The sequence below is a fragment of the Micropterus dolomieu genome, linkage group LG06 (assembly GCF_021292245.1).
Source record: "Micropterus dolomieu isolate WLL.071019.BEF.003 ecotype Adirondacks linkage group LG06, ASM2129224v1, whole genome shotgun sequence".
In the NCBI taxonomy this organism is placed as follows: Eukaryota; Metazoa; Chordata; class Actinopteri; order Centrarchiformes; family Centrarchidae; genus Micropterus; species Micropterus dolomieu.
Window position 1 is genome coordinate 17,390,098 of NC_060155.1, and position 19,988 is coordinate 17,410,085.

Here is a 19,988-nt window from a genome sequence, read left to right on the forward strand (position 1 = left end):
GTTGTCTTTTTGTTAAACAGTTTACATTCAACATTTTGAAAAGTCAAAACAAGATGCCTACTGTACATTTATTCCTCTGACCTCGTTGAAACAGTTAGTACAAAAGAGCATAAGTAAGGACTGTACACCGGTTAAATTCATTATTTTACCAGTTTGCTAAAAAATTCCATTAACTTTGACCCTGGTAACTCTTAAACCAAAAACCAAATACCCGCCCTCACATACAAACAAAATACATGGAAAGAATGCTGTACCTCTGTGTCCACACTGACTCAAGACACCACTGTGAGCATTACCACATTACTTCGTAGTGGTAGGGACGGCAGTTAACAGAATCATAACAATCATTAACAGTACAATGAATACAAACATTAATGCAGTTGTGTATTGAAAAATACACATAGGGTGAAATGAAATTACGAGGACAGAATCATGACAATCAAGGATAAAAAAACAAATACACTTTTGTCCCTGATACTAAAGAGTTTTTGTTGGTGCAAGTTGTGCGAAACAAGTTCTTGTTAGATTGAGATTTTTCCATACTGTATACTATATACAATCACTGACAGTGCTTTTTGTCCAAAAGGAAAAATGTAAAAGAGACACGGGTTTCTTCCCAGTGACCACCGACTGTTTAGTCACACAGCTGTCCACACCTTCATGAGATAAAAAACCTAAACCCTATCCCTTTAGTGCTTTGTTCAGTTGGAGCTGGAGCTGGGCCTGGCAGTAGTGTTTGCTGCAGAAGGCAGGGTGACACGTTGCTCGTCCATTCGTTTGGCCTGAGAACGCATGATGAGGCTGAAGAAGTCCTCATCTGGTACAGTGGGCCCTCGGACAGGAGGAGGGGGAGGGGCACAGCGCTGGTCATCCAAACGGGACCCCTGGTAGAGTTAAGAGGAAGGAAGAGATCATCAGTTTGAGATTTGTTTTTTTTATGTTCTTGTTTAGAAAGGCACATTATATCTTCTTGTGTATTAAATGCACTGTATGCTTATCATTGTGAGGGAAACAGCACTTTTTCTTCAGCCACTACATTTGGTCATATCAAGTACCTGGCATTTGACAAGCATATCGAAGAAGTCGTCGTCAGGCTCGGCATTGTCAGCATTGGCCATCAGGTGGCTGAGAACGGCCTGGTTGCTGTTTTGATTGAGCCTGAGGCCGGGCAGGCTTCCCCCTGCTGCTGAAGATTCCTCTAACCGCCGGCCTGGGATGCCTGAGACGTTGGCAGAATCTGATACAGCTACAGAGTTTAAGAGAACAGAATTGCCAGAGGAGATTAACAGCAGCAAAGTTTTATTTCAGTATGAAAAGGAAGATACACTGTGGGAATTGCATGAATCTTGAGTGTGAAGGTATGGACTTACATTTCCTGATGGCTCTGGGAGGCGACTCCGGACCACTGTTTAGTGATAACCTGCTGCCCTTATCCTGTATTGAACAGCGTTGGTCATCCATACGGTTGCTCTGGAAACGGCTCAGCAGATCAAAGAAGCCCTCATCTCCGAGCATGTCCGGACTGAGTCGCTAAAGAAGTACAAAAACACAAACATGAACAGGCCTTGTTTGACAACAGCTGTAGGAGACTAAATGAGGTCTCAGCATATGTGTGGTTATCGGTTGAATGTACCTTCTGTGGTCCCTGTGCTGCTGCCTGACTGGAGTCCAGCATGTTGCTGGTGTCCTGGAGGACCTTACTGGAGCCACTGGTCTTGTACTTCTTCCCACGCAGGCGACTGACAAAGAACAGCTTGGAGGAGGTCTTAGCCAGCGAGGGTTTGGACTGTTTGGTCAGGATGTCGCTGTTCCACTTTTGACCCTTCAATACACAGGAATGGATTAGTTACCACAATGCAGAAGGAAAAGAGTTTAAAGACGCTAAAAAGAAACGCAAAGCCTGGAGAAGATAAACCCTCCAATTATCTGTGGATTGTGCACTTCATGTGGCAGGACAGATGTTCATTACATTCATTTTGTCTGGGGTGAGTTTCATCAGCTCCAGGTTCTCCATGCTGTGTCTTCGGCTCATTCTGGGCCTCGCTCCTGAAACACAAACAACATAAACATCTGTTATACTGTGCAAATTACACAGTTACAACAACACATACAACTTATAACTGACTAACTTACCATGCAGGTTGTAGTCTATATCCTTATTCTCTGACAGAGTGGAGTTATTCGTGCTATAACTCAGACCCAGAACCATCTGGAGATCAGAAACATTCATACGAGCCGTCAGCTCCCCGCTTCTGTCTCCAGTCTGAGAAAATAAAAAAAACACACATACACAGAGGGAGATTAGTTTTCAAAGTTTTTTTTCTCCACTGCTTTATTGTAAAGGAGAAGTCACAGACAGAAGAATGTGTCAAAGAAACAAACCGCTTTCATTTATTCATGTATGTTATGTACCTCTTTGCAGATCTCCAGGTGTTTCTCAGCAAAGTGCATGGCTTGGTCATGATTCCCCAGTGCAGTGTGAGCATTTCCAAGACTCCAGCATGCACGGCCCTCCCCAATCCTGCGTCAAAAACACATTTCAATACATCAGCATGAATGTTCTTCTTCCTAAAGCAAATTTGTGTGTGTGTGTGTGTGTGTGTACCTGTCATTGAGGTCCTGGGCTATGATGAGGTGCTTGAGATGGTAGTCTATTGCTCTCTCATAATCCTGGAGAAGTGTGTAGGTGTTTCCCAGACTGTAGCAGGCTTGGGCCTCCACAGCTCGATCCTTCAACTGCCTTGCCAGCTGCAGTGTCCTCCTGACAAACACAGACATGCTGGTTCAAAACAGTGCAGAGAGGCCTCAATGTTTGCCTCTGGCTTCCAAACATGCCACAGGCTTACTTTCCCAGAAGCAGCACAGCCTGGGAACACAAGATATAATGTCAGACACGAGTGAAGGGAGCGTTTGGTCAATTAGCCCAAATCACATTACCTTGCGAGGCAGCTGAATTCAGAATTTGGCAAGATCATGCGAGGATCCAACCCTTTTTTGCTACATAGCTTCCCCTGAATATATATTTGAAACACTATGGGATAGCTCCTGGAAACAGTATTGCCAAATCTCTACCAGTGGACACATTTTGGCGGTTGCACAGTATATACCATTATATCACCCACCCCAACTTTTTATATACAGAAAATGATTGATGTAAAAATTCATATGTGAGCTGTGGCTTACTTGTAATGCTCTGCTGCTACTTCAAATTCTCCCAAAAAGATATAGGCGTTCCCCAGATTGCAGTACGCCCGTCTCTCTGCCGAGCGGTCTCCAAACTCCTTAGCTATGAGCAAACGCTGTTCAGAGGAAGAGATATAGAAACATATTTTAGCATTTCTTTCAGAATAACTGTAATTACAGAAGTAACTGAGTGGCATTTATAATGCTAGTTTATGCAGCGTGAAGACTTTACAAATATTCTTTCAGAATGAAAGGCTTTTTAGGGTCACACCACACCTGTTCGTGAGAAGCTACAGCTCTGTGAAAGTTTCCCAACAAGTAGTGCGTGTTGCCGAGGTTACCGTAGGTTCGACCCTGAGCGGCGCGATCCCCAAGCTCCTTCACTATCGCCAAGTTTGCCCTGTAGATACACATCCAGTCAAATGCAATATAATTTGGATAATAGAATTAAATTGTATCATTAAAATGTCGCCCACACATATTCACAAGCACCACACTGCACAGTCACTTACTCATAGTACTCAGCTGCCTTCCTCAGTGCCATCATGACCTCCTCTGGGAAATCTCCAGGCTCAGCTCCACTCCAACAGATACTTTTGCCTTTGGCATGGTACACATTCCCAAAGTTATACAGAGCTCGCGCCTGACCCACCTAACACAAATCCAGGAAAAACAGGTCAATGCTGACATTTAATGTCTTCTGAATGCCCTCATACACTACAAAATATTCTACAGTACACATTACCACCAAAGTGCTTGAATATTGTGCTGCCACACCTTGTCATTAATGTCTCTCGCTATGTCCAAGTGCCTCTGACAGCAAACCACAGCCTCGTCAAACCGCCCCAGCACCTTTAATGTGTTGCCAAGGTTTCCACTGGCTTTGGCTTCTCCAAGCAGGTCACCAATTGTCCTACGCAACACACATTATGTTAGTATTAGTAAATATAGTAATCATCTGTCAGCATGGTTGAGGGGTTGTTGTTGTAGGTCCAACCTGGTCAAGGTGAGGTCATGCCGGTGGAACTCCAGGGCCTTAGCGTAGTCATGCAGATGGAAGTAGGCATTGCCCAGCTGGCTATAGATGGCGCTGAGCACCTGCAGGTCCTCTGTGCCCACCTGCATGGCAGCTTCAAAGAAGGAGACGCCTGCTCTGTAGTCGCCCGCCTTACAGAGCCGCTCACCCTCCAGCGCCAGCTCCAGGCAGGACACCTCCATCCTACAGCAGACAGAAGCGGAGTTAGTCTGTCAGGTGATCAACAAGGATCTGGCTTGCTGTTTGAAGTGGTTCAGCTTCAAAAAAACAATTTCCACTGAGCAGCACTAAAGTATTACAGACAATAATTTAGGACCAGTATTGAAGAAAGTTGTTGAGAAATAGCTCTTCTCTGGCTGAAACCTACAGCCAACTGACTGGACTCTACTCACAACCAGGGAACAAAACCTCTCTCTAAGCAAAGGCTTTCAACAGGGAATGTTTAGCTACTTCCTTCCACCTACAGAGAACAATGGCTCAAACTGGGGTTTGTTTGCTATGGTAGAGCTCACATTCTTTTGACATGCTTCAGAAAGTAAAGTGGGTTCCCTTTACAGTAAAATAAAGCAAAGATTGGGTAGAAATGTTTAACTATACTAATGTTCATCATTTTGTGTTCAGAAAAGAAAGAAAAGATTCTGTATGTTTTAGCCTATTAACTGCAAGCTGTATCTACTTCACATGATATCAACTCCAATCACTTTCCATCTTACCATAGGTTTTTGCATTCATTCCTATTATACAGGCATTGGTTTCAGTACTTTGTTACCAAATGGCATCAAAATGAACTTCCAGAACTTTTATTCAGTTAGTAACATTTCTCATGAGATTGTGGTAATGCACCTACAGCAAGGACTGTTTTGAAAACACTTAACTATGTCAGTGTGTTTACAGATGTCCCAAAATAACGTGGAGTTACATATGAGGTTAGGCTCGGGCGTTTCAAGGCCGGATGAAAGGAGTGTCAGACAATGGCTGGTGGCTTATCTGCAGATGGATTATCTTTAGATTAAGTGGCATATTTGTGCAAAGCAAAAATTGTTAGTCTGCCAACTTTTGTTTTTCAGGAAACAGTATTGTGGGGAAGAGATCGGCTTCACACAAAGTCTTTTCAGTTTGTTTATCTCAAGCTTTCCTCCTGTAGCCACCCAAGGTTTTGTCTGAAAACTCTTAAAAACTGACCCAGACTCATTTAAAACACACAATCTTGTCTACATGCCCCACAAGAAGTAATCCCTAACATAGTCTATGGTGTGCTATTAAAATGACACAAAAACACCAATCAAAGTAGTTTGTCGGCTACGCTATAATTTGTGAACAAAAGCAAACATGGTTCTCTGAATAGTCCAGAAATCTCAGCAGTTTTAGGCCTCAAATTAGAAAAGCCCACTTTTTGTTTACTAGCAGGTTAAGCAACATACTTTTCCAACACTGTAGCTGTGGCAAATGCTAGCCTACCTGCTGGCTTTTCGTGTCTTACAACAACAACAACAGCACATGGAACATCTGAGAGGCATCTACCGAGGTTTCCACTGGAAAAACTTCCAGGCTGCAGCTCCTCTTTGTCATTGCTCATCTGACGTCAGAGTTATTTTAGCATCACGTGCTGGAAAACTTTCAAGGAGACGCGTGTGATGTTGCACAGAATTAACTTCCAGGGAATGGCAGCAAGTAAACTGCTCAATCTGCATTTTCTCGGCTAATCTGCTTGTCTTTCTTTCAAGCTCTCTCTTCTGACCTGGTCACCTGAGATTGCACCTGTCGAGTGTGCACCCGACAGATTACAGTGCTGGTGAGTGCTAAGTAGCTTTACTAGAACAGTCACACAAGCAGACTCTGGCGGTAGTATCCACTGGGAAAAACAGACATTCTCCCGCTATATGGACGCCTACTCTATCCAAACAAGTTGGACACACATGTGGCGAAAAACAAAGCAAGCAGTGATGAATTTTTCAGGGCTTGTTAAATATTGAAGCTAACTGGACGTCACACCTGCTGCCAGAGCTCTTTGCCTGGATATATAGGGACAGCTGGCTGATGCTTTTTTTGGGAAACTCACCAGCCTTTAATTAGCAAATTCATAGAGAGCACAGTGAAAAGGGGCCTCCCACTCTATAATTTGCCTTAGGCCTCAATTTTCAGTTCAATATTACACATAATACTGCTACTTCCTCAACAAGGTAACACCAAATAATTAAATACCGTATCTGTTACCTAAGAACAAGCATTAAAATAACTATACATATAATAAATATAAAGAGGTATTTCTTCTAATAACCAACAACTTCATTTAAAGTCCTTTCTAAAACTCCACAATGTTCAAAAGGAAAAGACAGCCAGGCAATCTACTCTACAACCATACCTTAGTTGGGAGAGAAGAGATTCCTACCTGTAGCGAACATGAAAGGACTGCTCCTCAGGTCCCGTGCTAACCACTGAGCCACTGGTGTCCATTGATGTACATAATATGAGGGACAATCCCAGTTTCGTTCCCGAAAAAATGGTTGCGTTTAAAAACAAGAGCCAACCAGAAAGAAAAAAATATGTTTTTGCTAAAAGGAGTTGGACAAGAGGAGGTCAACCAAACAAAAAGTCACCCAACGTGGTCAGGTCTGCGAGTGTCTCTCTGCTGAATGTTGATAGGGGAAGGTAACCCCATGAGTGTTTGGACAGAGCTGCTGCGTCAGTCCACACGGCTGCTTTCATATACTGTGTGTTTTTGCGTCACTGCACTTCAATCTCCTCGGCCGCCCTCTGTGAAGAGAACACAAGATGCTGTATGTGAAGCCTCATTCTGGCCACACGGTGCCATGGCAACACCAACCAAACAGCGGCGTGCACAAGTGGGGCAGGCAGGAAGTGAGAGAGAAGGGCGGGAATGAATGGACGGGGGTCATCACAGGCAAGCTGTCAATCTAAGACAGCGAATCAATTCATCCAAGCTTGGACGTGTGTGTGTGTGTGTTCTCTAAAGTTGCTAGAAGGTGAGCAAACTATGAACACCACAGAAGGCAACATTTGCAAGCAGAGGTGGCAGGAAAAATACCATCTTCAAAGTGTGTAAATGCAAATCAGAGGTAGCCACTGAAAAGAAAGCAACCAGCTACCTGTTGCATGATTTTTTTCATGAAAAAAAGGTCACAAAATTAAAACTGAAGCCCTGAAAAAATAAATAAAATTAATCTACTGTGTGTAGACACCTTCCACCAAAGGAAAGGACAGTGATAAGCAAGCTACATGGATAAGATAGACAGCACCAAGTAAAGACCAGAGCCAACCATTACCTCATTTCTCCATGAGGTCATAGCAGCCACACCCATTTGTCCCCCCAAAGTTTAACCCTTCAGCAGCGTCCCCCAAGCAGCGCACGTACTTAAAAACCTTTCAGAGCTCGTTACAACCATAAAACACATAGCACTGCCGCATAAATTGTATTTCATTTTATAGATGCGACACATCCACCAATGTGTCCCTGAGTGAGACACTTAACCCCTAGTTGCTCCACAGGCATGCGTGCTTGGATAAAAAAATCAGCTAAATGACTGTAATGTAATGTAAATTGGGCATTGTACGTGACCACTTCTGTGTTCTTTATATATATATATATATAGGCAAGTGGTATGCTAAATTGCCTCCTTATGTTGCCCCGCCCTCCAAAAAAGTAACCTGTAGAAGAATGTATAAGTTTAATAATATTAATAATTATAATCATATCAAAATATTGTCAGATATAGTCAGATAGTTAGTTGCAAATCTTTCAAACAGATGACATCCAAAACAGCAATGACGCAACTGTTTTGCAACAACTTACATTTATTCATTCAGCTGACGCTTTTATCCAAAGCAACTTACAATTGCTATACATGTTAGAGGTCGCACACCTCTCTCACACCAAAGGCATGGGTCCATACAGTATATGGAATGCCTATGTAATGTCAACCTGTCTGAAAAGGTAAAAAAAAAAAAAAAGAGTAGAATAAAATCATCTCTTTGCCCACCTTGTTCTGCTTGCTGCTGTGTGAACTGTTATAACACAATCTAAAGCGCGGGGCTTTGGAAGTCGGTGCAGCACTCGTGTTCCTGCTCATTATTATAATCACCCATTAGTGTGTGCCAGTGTTCGTACAGCCTTTTCCACCACTGTATGCCAACTGGCTGTGTTTAAGAGAGACATTTTCTGCTCGCAAAGCTACAGTGAGCATGAACAACAGTGTAAGAGGAAGAAGTGATGACTTAAGGCACATCAAAGGAAACAAGAGGTTGTTTTTAAATGACAGCTTCACAGGAGGTAATCACTGACTCTTGGACATGATTTCATCTTAAACACACTGCATCTATTTTCTTTGTGCTTACAGCCCATTGATGTGGTAAAATGACTACTGGCACTGACAGCAGAATCTAAATATGGAAACACCACTCAGCATTACACCATGAGTCAGCAGAAGCCTACACCAAAACAAAAAGAAGAAACTACATTAAGTAATGGGATACTGACCGGTAATTCTTCCTCACAGGAACAGGATATCTGGAAAGCCTGCAAGGAAAAGTGTTGTGATCATGAATAACTTTACATCTAAATGAAATGGTTCAGTACATTGTTATTTATGTTTGTGTATGAACATTTGTGTATTTTACCTTTCATGATTATGAACACTATGATACAGACTTGATATAACAATAAACTTGACTTGTTGGTTTAGTACACTAGATGACATGCTCAGTCGCCAGTTTATTGGGTACACATACTGCATACATATATACATTTCTTTTGCTAGTAGGGCCTACATAATAAACCAGGTATTCCTAATAAATAACACTAAATGAAGGAAGACAAAATATCATATACAGTTCCCCTGTATAATACATATCAACAGCAACCTCCATCTATAGCCTCCAAAATACATGAATAAACACCTTTCTAAAACAGTTTCAGCAAAAACTAAACATTTTAGTTTTAGCTAAGTGTAAGCTACCTAATAAAATGGCAACTGAGTTTAATGGGTGTGATGTTTGTGTCTGTGTCAATGAGCATGTGTGTGTATGCCTCTATAACTGTGACTAAACTGACATATTTATTAAATATTGTTGCAAATATATGAAATATATTAAAGTGGCCATAATCATATTAAACAAATACAGTTATAACTCTAATTAACGTTATGTAACGTTATACTAACTGATTTCATATAACGTAAAATTTAACATATGTTTGTAATTCTTACAGATATTTCATATGATACCAATAATAAAAACAAACTACAACACCACTTATCCGAATTCCGAGATACTGATCAGTAACGTTGACAGTTGAACTGCTGCTTAATTTAGCTAACTCGACAATGGACACATTCCTGTCAGTGTGAGCTCTATTCAGACAGATTTTAGCGCTACTCTTCCATGAGGATGCTTGAAAGAGAGGACTACAAACACCACACTTACATGATGGGGACTACTACCAGAAGTTTAACGCCAGCTCGAAGCCACAAACTCGGGCAGTGAATTCATCTCTCTCCGGTTACAGTATCACATCCAGATAAAGAATAGCTAGTTAGCATGTTAGCTTCTAAACTTACGTTAGGCGATCCAGTTCGAACAACGGATACTTCTCCTCTTCTTTACTTTCTCACAAGAATAAAAACCTAGGTCCGTTTGAAAAAACGGATGGCTGTAGTGTATTTATAAACTGTATTATATCCAGCCTAACACTACATTATCCTTTAACTTTTATAAAACTTGGATTTTAACTTCTATGAGAAAAAAGTAAAGCCTTACGGCTGCACTAGCGTATGTGTTTTCGCCAAGTAGCCAATCAGAGGGCGACATTCAAAGATAACCACGCCCCCAACTACAGTTATTGGACCAATGGATTTGAATAGAAAAGACATGACGTGTTGTCATTATTTATCTGTCAGTAGTAGCTTAAGACTATCATTTATGAAAATGTCACACACCTTTATAAACCTTTTGTAAATTAAGCACAAAGTATGTATATCGTTAAAGGAGGTGAGGGCGTAAATTCCCCTCCTCCTCTTTAAAGATGTAAAACGTAAAGTACTTTACTTAAAATAAGTAAATTACTGAGGTCAATTGTCCACCGTTACCTAGCACCCAGACTCTGCCTGTACAGCTGCCAGTCCGGCTCCAGACGCTCAGCGCTGCCGTGTTAGACTGGCTACATTATTAATGATGCCACAGAAAATAAACCTGTCCGGGAAGCCATATGTAAAGAAAAAAAGACCGTAACACTGTAGCTAACGTGGCCGTGGATCGGAACAACTTGAAACTAACGTCGTACTGCTGAAGGACCAGTTCAAAACCCCAGTAAGTTACCGCCACAACATCACAACATGAGACTGAACATTTAGCACAGAATAAACTTACTCAAACTGAATTTTGAAATAGCTTTTCTGACAGTCTGACTCTACAGTATTGTAGCCTATGTTTCACAATACACACACGTCTTTAACTTACTAGCGGTGGAAAGAAAGCAAGTACGAACAAGGTGAAGTTAGTTTAAGATTCGTTGGTTTTTCTACTTCACTTGAGTATAATATATAGTTAATATTGTACTTTTACTTTATTGCATTTATTTGACAGATGTAGCTACTATACTTTACATGCAAAAGATATAAGCTTATAAAATACGATGCAATGTTATAGATTAAACTACTCAACATAATATTAACTCCCTCAACCATCGACATTAACGTACTACTAACGTGTTGATGAATGCATAATAATACTACTACAATCATATAATTTTTATAATAGCCTAATATAACACTGACAGGGGCCACACTTTCACTTAACTAAGATTTAAAATGCAGAACTTTTACTTGTAATGGAATATTTTTAATTACTTTTATTTATGTAAACTTGTTCCTCTGTTTCTCACAGATTCTTTCACCCATAAACATCACTCACGCTAACACCTGACACAGGTATCTCACACAAACCTCTGCCCACACAATGCATTAATAATTTACAGCTTTACACATTTTCATCCAATGTTGTTATCTCACAAGTTGCGTTGCTAAGTGATGAACAGGTGCGCCATCCTCTTTTCTTAGCCCCCTGTCTTAACAGGTGAAGAGAGGTTGTAGCATTTTCTGCTAAAGTGGCCATGGAGGGAGATCCAGAGGAATCCGATGAGGAGGTTCAGAGAGAGGATAAACCCACTGTGCTTTGGGAGAAGTGCATTCAGCAGAGTATCTTTGTTGATCTAAGTGAGGATGAAAGTCTCCACTTGAGTGATTTGGAAAGCTCCTTAGCTTTACATCTGTCCCAGGCAGAGTCTGCTGCTTCTGAGGCCAGCATCCATCTCAGTGGTAAGTCCTGGAGTCGAGGAGCTTTTTCTGAACCATACATCACACTGTCTGAATAATTCGATATAGTGTTATAACACATGTGTAGCAAAGTTTGCATTCAAGCAATAGTTTTTCTCACAGATTCACAACACATCATTAGTGGTGATTGTAGGTTTGGACATGCATTTCAATTTGAAAACAAGGGAAAAGACTTTGTGGCGCACTGTTAATGTGATACAACAGTAATGAGGGAAATCTAATAATAATATTTTTTGGCCGCTTCCATTCTTTTCTGGTGACATGTAATGTGACTGAATAGTTAGGCAAACAGTTATACATGTAATGTTGGTACAGTCGCAAAGTAAATTGAAGCTGTCATTGACACATAAATGCAAAGACTGAGGCTTAAAGAATCTATACAACCCTCTAAATAGGTATTTATGTTGTTGGTGATCTGTAATTAGCAGGGAGCGCAGAGCTGTCTCCCTTGGATGTCACCTCGTCAGAGTCTAGTATTGTCAGCAGTCAGAGTGAGAGGGTGGTAGGGAGCAAGACCAGCAGCAGCAGCATATTGCATGTGTCTGCACAAAGACCAAACACCATGCAAGATGAGATCCCCTTAAACCAGAGGTATGAGGACCCAGAGCAAAATACAAGTGATGAGGATCAGGATGACCTACCTTACGATGGTGACCTTGGAAGCCTGTACTTCAACCAGGCAGCTAACTCTGAGAGCAGTATGAGCTCTGATGGAAGAGAAACTGTCCATGCTAGTCCAAATGTTCCTGGTTTGCTTGAATGTCATACAAGAGATAGAGATGATACCATTGAACACTTGGTTTCCGCTGAGAAACCAGCAACTTTGTCACAGGAGGATGCCAACACCAAACAGGACAACTTGTTTGATGCTTCCAAGCCAAGCGAAGTTGCTCCGTCATGCCCCTACCCGGCAGACATTAACCAGTTGTTGCTGCGACACTTCTCTCAGGAGGAGTTGCTGTGGACGGGTAGGCTGATTGAGGCGGAGACCCTGCCGGAGGTATCCCTGCTAGAGAGCGTGGATGACACAGTTTATAGCTGGGCTCCAACACAAAAGAGCACAACACTTAATAGTAACCGCTCAGAGAGCCCTGCTTGTAATTCTGAGAAAAATCAGATTATCTGCTGTGACAGGACTGATGAAAAGAGTAATACAGTATCCAGAGAAGATGAAGAAGCAGAAAGGGAAATTGATAATGTCATCTCTGCTGCTACTGACAGCATTACATCCAGCTCTGCAAGTATAAACTCAAAACACTGCAGTGAGGATACAAGTGCCGTAGATGTAGTGAAGCAGGAAAGGGCAGAAGAGGAAGATCAGGTTCAGAGAGCCCCACTTGTGCGCACCAGGTCCTTCAGCGAGATGAAGTATGGCCAAGGCCAAGTCCATTACAAACTCCCGGATTTCTCCAAGGTTGCCCCCAGGGTGAAAATCCCCAAAGCTCCAAGTTGTCCAGCCAGACCTGTCCCTCAGAGCCCCACCACCATGCACAGAGCCCAGCCCTCTCCGGTGATGTTAGAGGTGATCAGCAGAGTCCTGGAGGATGCAGTCCAGCCATCAGAGAAGCCCTACGTCTTCAAAGACGAGGACAAAGAGACTCCTCCAGCACTAGTGCATCACCTGCAGGTAGAAAGCATTCTGAATTTACTCTTCCCAGTGCTCCTCTACCTACACCTTTTGGTTTCTTTTGCTTGTATATCCTCAAATAGTAATAAATATAAGTGCTGTGTATAGGACATAGGACTAACATTTGTCTCGTTCCATATTTCTTCAGGCTGAATATGATAAATTACTAACCAAATATGCTGAGGCAGAGAACCTTATAGATCAAATGAGACTAGGGACCAACGTAAGTAGGCGTGTGAGAAATCAGTTATAATTTCATAATGTCATATTTTCAATGCAAGTTTCAAATATGTGTCTCTCGTTTCACAGACTCAGCCCTCCTCAGATTTGATGCTTGACTTAGAGTGTGATGATGACCATAAGGGAAATCCTCAACCTGTATTTGAGGGAAGCCATCTTGGATCCTTGGCTCCTCACCTTCCCCCATCAGATACGTCTCTGTGTCTGACATCTGATATTATGACAGGTAGACGCTATGCTTCACTACCTGCAAATTGCGCTGTGAAGTGCAACCTGTTTCCATGGAGACTAATGGGGTCAGATGACACTATTCTAGTTGCACAAACATCTTTTCTTTGCTTTTGGAGCACTTTTATTAGGTAGAAAGCAACAGCTGTGAACTGGACAACCTAACCAAACTAAAATAAATCACTTTTTGATTTCTATATCATAGAACTCTCTTAACTTTATGCATCATGTGCAATTTTTAATTGTTCACAAAACACAAATTAACAAATTCTTTGCATGTTTACGCTGAAAATATAAAAAATTAGTTACGCTTAGTTTCTTAATCTTTTGATTTCACTTTTCCGTACCAATCTGATAAATGTAGATATGGAATTTTATATCAGACACTCCATATCAAGATTAATTTTGCTAATATGTTCAGGCTGTATCACTGAGGTCTTGCTTTGTTTTTAGAAAACCTTGGTGAAAAAGGAGAAACAACCACCCATAGCAACATTAAGGAGGCGAACACAGCTTCCTCCGGCCAGCCTGAAGTGGGTCCCAGTGATGGGGAAATAATGACTGCTGAGCTTAAAGACATCATCAACCAGTTCATGGAGAAGGTAAGTTTACATATGTGTCAGGATTTAGGTACCGTTAAATGCACATCTAAAACCATTTATGAACCTTCTATTCAGGTAGAGGAACTCAAATTGAGTGTAAGCAACATGTCAGTGAGCACAGCAGAACAGCAAATGGTAAGAATTGTTTACTTCCTATATCTAGTTCAATACTCAGAATAACTTGATTTTATGTGTCTGAGATGCATTATAATTTCTGAGAGCAGTAGTTTTTTTCTTAACCCTCTTTCGTCTTCATGTGCATTCATGTAAAATGTATGTATTGTTAGATGTTGAGGAGCATTATGGAGGCTCAGGACCAGCTGGAAAGAAAATACATCAGTAAGAAGGAAGAGCACAGAGCTCTGGAGATGCAAAACTACATGGGCCTGTCCAGGAACACTGGCACCTTTGACCCAAACAGGTTAAAGAGACCTCACTACTGCACCCATGTGAACATGTAACATGTTAATTGGTCCATTCATGTATGTGTGTGTGTGTGTGTGTGTTAAAACATGCAGGCTGGTGGAGGGAGACATATTCAGGATAGGGATGCACCTTGAGGACATAAAGGACATGATAGACAAAAACGTGTGTGAGCAGATTTCTCCACCCCACTCATCCTCCACTCCCGCGCCCATGAAAGACATGCTGCATGTACAGTCCAGTCCTCTCTGCATGCCCGCACCCTCACCTCCACCATCGCTGCATGAGGTAATCAACAATACACCCATTGCCTCACTCACAACACTCACTAACCTTCACAATTTTTCGCCACTCTAGCGACGGGGCGTTCCATCACTTTGTCCACAGTGAGATATCTCAACAAACATTGGACAGATTGTTTTAAAGTTTTGTACAGACATTTATGATCTTAATGGTCAAAAAAGTGAATGATATAATAAACTCACTGTTAAGTTGCCATAGCATAACTTGTGTTACTAAATGATAGTGATTTATTTATTTTTAGATTGTGGACCAGCAAATACAGCAATATAAAAATAACTGTGGATCAAACACAGCTGTTTTGTCTCAAACAGCTATCCCTGCTGCTTGAGTGTTCACTGTGGTGCCATTTATTTTGTACTTTCCTACAAAGATCAAACTATAAAGCCACTTTATCATTTCAAAGATTTCACATTTGTTTATTCAAGAAAAGTCAAGTCAAAAGAGTGACGAACGATAAACAATAAAGGGGGTCAATGCTCAGTTGACAGGTCTTGTCACTCTAGTGGCAGCTGACTTTGCTTTATCTTTCTGGGACCTTGGGCACACTTTGTATTTTCAGTTAATTGACAAAGTGCCTCCCCAACTTCAGTGGTTAGTTTCTGCCCGGGCCCTCAACTCCATCTCTTTCTTGAGCATTTGAATGAGCCACAATATGTCGAGGAAGAGAACTTTCTCCTTCTTTTCTTCCATTTCCAGCCTGGTGGCAATTGTATTTTGCCTTATAGCTAAATGGTGCTCTGGCACTCTTTTCAGCTGCCAATTCTTGGCAAAGAGCTTCCAGGATCTCAAAGTATTTCAGGCTCTCTGTCTCGTTCTGGTGCGTCAGGATGTTTTGCTTCTTGAGCAGCTCCACAATTTCCTGTTGGAGACCATCCTTTTCCTTCTTCTCTGCCATGTACCTGTTGGCCATGTCCTCGATGCTCTTCTTGTTATCAGAGCACCTCTTTGAGACCTCGAGGACCCTTTGTTTATGCTCTACTTCTTTACAGTGCCTCTGCCACCTTGACCGCCATAAATGTGTCTGCCTCTGTCTGGACCCTTAATTCTGTTTCCATCTGAAGGAGCTGTTTCAGCTTCAGAATTTCCAGGTGGTGGTCTTTCACCTTTGTTTTAAGTTCAGCATAGAGCATTTGGTCTGTAACTGAGGGCTCATCTGAGATGTTATGCGTCTCCTCCAGTTTCTGCATAAGTTCATCTGCAACGTCAATAGCCTTACTTGCTTTGGCCTCTGCCCTCGCCCGCAGGCCCCTCTCTATCTGGAGCTGGTGGTTGAGCTCTGTAATTTTTTGAGAGAGAACTTCCCGCCTCTTTTTCTCTACTTCCAGCTCAGTGGCAAGCGTCAGGTGTTCATCCGAATGCTTGCCCTCCAGGTTTTGACCAGGTGACTCCACGGCTAAGGAGACCACCTTCACACTGGTCACCTTGTCAGCGCTCAGCGGTGTAAACTCTGAAGCTTTTTCATCAGTTTGTCAATTTCTTGATGCAGGGCTACTTTATTCTTCCTCTCTGCTGTGAGCTTATTTTTGTAGTGCAGTTTTATCTCTGTGTTTTCCAGTTGGAGGTCATTGTGGTCACTGCAAAGGACCCTGAACTCATTCTCATACATCTGGAAGAGGTCCACCATGTGCTCGTGGCTCCTCAAATCCTCCATTTTCTGATATTTTTAGTTAGGTCACTGAAAATGCTTGTCTGTACTATAACTTAATGAGAGCTATGTCTTACAATAAGTGTCTGTAATGAAGACCTGTAGGTTTGCTTTGTGGAAGTGCTGATATCGAACTGCTGACAGACAGTTTATGTACTCCAGTAGAATTCTAGAACATTACACATTATAATGATATCATTAAGAACTCTGGGATTGTGGCTTTGTATTGATTCAGTAATATAAAAAGACATTAATAAACGTTGCTGTGCAGTGATTAAACAATATGTCATCATTATGCCTAAATTTTCCCTCTACTCCTCAGCGTGATGGAGCTATTTTACAGTTAAAATGGTTTTACCTGCATCCTAACTATTAGCTAAAATGTTAAAACATACCCTTTTATTGTGACATTGCCCCTCTGTGTCTGTCCAAGCCTTTTTATAAAAAAGTTATCACAACCAGTAGAACTGATGCCTGCATACTATGAAAATGCAGGTTTCAAATATACATTGGTTGAAATTGTCAGCAGGACATATTGATATATCTATCAATTTTTTGGATATATAGTGTTGTGTGTTCTGATTATTTATAGTGTTTAAATTACCTACTTTACACTGTATATTTCATTTCAGTTTTGCTTTAATAACATTGTTTCTTATTTCCTGGTTTATACTTTAACAGGTTAGTTTAAACTGAAATATTTCAACATTTATATTTCCCAGAGGATGAATCATAATGACTTTGATGATCCCCTGACTTTTTATATAATATCTCCTGCAAGTTATGCAGTGAAACACTGTATCTCCACATCCACATTATGGATCTTGTACATTCATGGTTTCCAGCCCATGGACTTTAATGATGCGCTGGCTTTTCTTTTAGCGTCACCAGAAGATTGACATTTTCGGAGTGAAATGCTTTGACAACTATTGGATGAATCACCATGAAATTTGGTACAGATATTTGTGCTCCCCAAAGATGAATCATGACATTTTGATACCGTCAAAATGTCTCAATCCAATATTTCTTATGTTAATATGAGATACTCCAGCCTGGAATGGTAGAAGCTCATTTGTAGCATCCACGCCCTGCATTCATAATTTGTGATCAATTCTCTCTTGGAGGAAATGAGTGTGTGTTGGTATGTGTGTGTGTAAGATTACACTAACCGCAAATTATCTGACTGGGTCTCATGTTTCAGGGACTAAGGGCAGGTTTTTCTATTGCGGGTTACAAGATGGAGACACGTAAAGAAAAAGAAGTGGAACAAGCCAATGAGGTCCATCGAGGTGATGGATTACAGCAAAGCGGTGAACGCATAACAACTGACTGCCACCAATCAAGGTACTTGTTTAAATGTTTTAAAAGCTCAAGTAATATTTCTCTTTTGTTATGTAGCGCAATGTTTGGTCTGATTCGGATTCTGTCGTGGATTCTATAATTTAAGTAGATGTTCTGGCTTAGATACATAAATATAATACACCACTGTTGTGTATGTTTTATTGTCACCATTGTGGATAGCTTTTGAAATGTTTGTGGTGCTTGCATGTGTGTTTGTGCACGAATAATAGGTATAGTCTCAGCCTTCCTACAGGCTGATAGCATTTCAGGTGCACTGTTGGTGTTAGGTTCCACTGAGTGTTTGAGCAGCTGTGTGCAGGTTTTCTTCTCTGTCCAGTTTCAGGAGCTCATTGTTGTCTTTGGAGGGTCTGGAAATCCAGACAGCTGAGGCTGAAGAGGAAAGGAGCTCTGCTTTGTCAGAGCTGATAGATCACAGTAACATCTTAGCATACTTAAGTGGAACCAGCTCATCCTCAAGACAGAGGCAGTGGACACCCGACAGGTCAGTATGATATCAAAGTCCATATAAAAGCGCTAACTGTGACTCAACTGACTCTCTGTTGTTGCTTCTATTTACTGGTTTGCTCTTAATTAATTAATGGCTCATACAAGAAATCCTATCACAGTGTAAGAGACCTACTTTTACATACTGTATGTACTGTCAGTCCAGAAATATAAAGCATATGTGCTGTACCAAGAGGAGTTACTTTATCATGCAATGCTTTTCAGGTCATGCTCTTAAAATACTACTTAAACTCCCCTCATCTCCACCACACAAACATTTAAATTTCTCACTTGTTGTTGTTGTTGCTGCAGCCATAGTGCTCCAGATAGTTTCCTGAGCCCAGTGGGTAAATGTGATCTGGGTGAATGTGTGAGTCTGGCTGTGGAGGTCTCCTCTTCCCCTGATGCACCCCGAGACTCAGCCACCCACAGCCTCTCAGAGTCTCCACTCAACACCTCATCTGTATCACAGGTCAGTCACAGACAATAGTTGTTTGATGAGTTTAGTCTCTGCTCATATACCACTGTGGAGTCTTCCAAGCCCCCCATCTTAGTTTATCATGTAATGTTTGATATACAACAGATTTTCAGGGATGCTGTTTAAGTTACAGTGGTGTGTAGGATTCATAGGCTACTTTATTTGAACTGATTGTTTTGTTTTTTCTGGGGTGCAGAGGATTGTGAGCCCAGAGACAGACAGTGGATTTGGGAGTTCCTATTTGAATCAATCAGCTTCTGGACCATTTCAACAAAATCTGCTCACACAAAGGTAGACAGCAACAATAAAATATTTTTTGAAGTAGTTTGTAAAATGAGCTCCAGTAGATTACCGAACGACGGCTACTATGTGCATATAACACGGATCTAATTTAACAATAACTCGAGTTTCAAACTCCCATCTACAGTGTGCAGTCCCAGAATGATGGTTTAAGTAGCTCAGACAGTGAGGGCTCCTGCTCCAACCTGCAGACAGCCATCCATTCAGTCAGCCTCACCAGCCCACAGTGGGCTAGTCCCCACCCATCTGTGCAAACACAGTCCTGTGTTACAGCAGCGGCAGTGGAGCGGTGGGTAGAGAGCACCACTAAGGAGCCTTCAGTCAGGCTGCAGGGTGAGCAAATCCTTACTTCATCATCAAGAAGTTCTCTTTTTATTTCATCGTAACTGGTCAATACTGAAATGATGACAACTTATTCACCACTGACCAAACAGGATCTGAATGCAGCCTTCCTGCCCAGCTCCATCACCACATGTCTGAACCTGTACTCGGCATCACCATGACTACGGAAGAGAGAGGCAGACCGCTGTACTCCTGCTCTTGTAATAGGCCAGTATATGCTAAGGAGCAACCAGTTTTGGTGGTTGACTGCCACACTGCTGAAAACTAGAACTTTAAACAGTTTATTCTAATTTTCACTAATTTACACAGTGAATATCTGTGTGTGTGTGTGTGTGTGTGTGTGTGTGTGTGTGTGTGTGTGTGTGTGTGTGTGTGTGTGTGTTTTTAGAG

The 19,988-nt window shown here is 41.6% G+C and overlaps 2 protein-coding genes across 6 annotated transcripts in view; one reads left to right on the forward strand and one right to left on the reverse strand.

Annotated features, from left to right (window-relative positions):
* Position 1: 1 nt before the first annotated feature.
* Positions 2 to 10,013, reverse strand: gpsm2 (G protein signaling modulator 2). 5 transcript variants are annotated; one of them, XM_046051689.1, is made up of 16 exons: positions 9,793 to 10,013; positions 8,715 to 8,753; positions 6,609 to 6,973; positions 4,181 to 4,402; positions 3,961 to 4,096; positions 3,696 to 3,835; positions 3,460 to 3,583; positions 3,184 to 3,299; positions 2,606 to 2,761; positions 2,413 to 2,521; positions 2,134 to 2,263; positions 1,970 to 2,046; positions 1,634 to 1,822; positions 1,371 to 1,530; positions 1,056 to 1,246; positions 2 to 884 (listed from the first exon to the last, which is right to left on the reverse strand). In XM_046051689.1, exons 3-16 carry the CDS (start codon positions 6,671 to 6,673, stop codon positions 702 to 704), a joined length of 1,998 nt encoding a protein of 665 aa, XP_045907645.1. In that variant the 5' UTR covers positions 6,674 to 6,973; positions 8,715 to 8,753; positions 9,793 to 10,013; the 3' UTR covers positions 2 to 701. The 5 variants fall into 5 exon arrangements, with proteins under 5 accessions (XP_045907645.1, XP_045907646.1, XP_045907649.1 ...); XM_046051690.1 differs by lacking the exon at positions 9,793 to 10,013 and adding an exon at positions 9,659 to 9,722; XM_046051693.1 differs by lacking the exon at positions 6,609 to 6,973 and having other exon boundaries at positions 9,793 to 10,012.
* A 45-nt stretch (positions 10,014 to 10,058) lies between these two features.
* Positions 10,059 to 19,988, forward strand: part of LOC123972488 — a 15,037-nt gene continuing 5,107 nt past the window's right edge. Inside the window, exons 1-16 of the mRNA XM_046052007.1 lie at positions 10,059 to 10,540; positions 11,117 to 11,160; positions 11,290 to 11,547; positions 11,991 to 13,192; positions 13,341 to 13,415; positions 13,502 to 13,658; positions 14,114 to 14,262; positions 14,338 to 14,397; positions 14,550 to 14,683; positions 14,781 to 14,973; positions 17,835 to 17,977; positions 18,312 to 18,476; positions 18,791 to 18,950; positions 19,153 to 19,247; positions 19,384 to 19,589; positions 19,691 to 19,854. Of these exons, the coding sequence (XP_045907963.1) occupies positions 11,343 to 11,547; positions 11,991 to 13,192; positions 13,341 to 13,415; positions 13,502 to 13,658; positions 14,114 to 14,262; positions 14,338 to 14,397; positions 14,550 to 14,683; positions 14,781 to 14,973; positions 17,835 to 17,977; positions 18,312 to 18,476; positions 18,791 to 18,950; positions 19,153 to 19,247; positions 19,384 to 19,589; positions 19,691 to 19,854 (3,108 nt within the window). The 5' untranslated portion in view covers positions 10,059 to 10,540; positions 11,117 to 11,160; positions 11,290 to 11,342. The remainder of the gene's footprint in view (positions 10,541 to 11,116; positions 11,161 to 11,289; positions 11,548 to 11,990; positions 13,193 to 13,340; positions 13,416 to 13,501; positions 13,659 to 14,113; positions 14,263 to 14,337; positions 14,398 to 14,549; positions 14,684 to 14,780; positions 14,974 to 17,834; positions 17,978 to 18,311; positions 18,477 to 18,790; positions 18,951 to 19,152; positions 19,248 to 19,383; positions 19,590 to 19,690; positions 19,855 to 19,988) is intronic.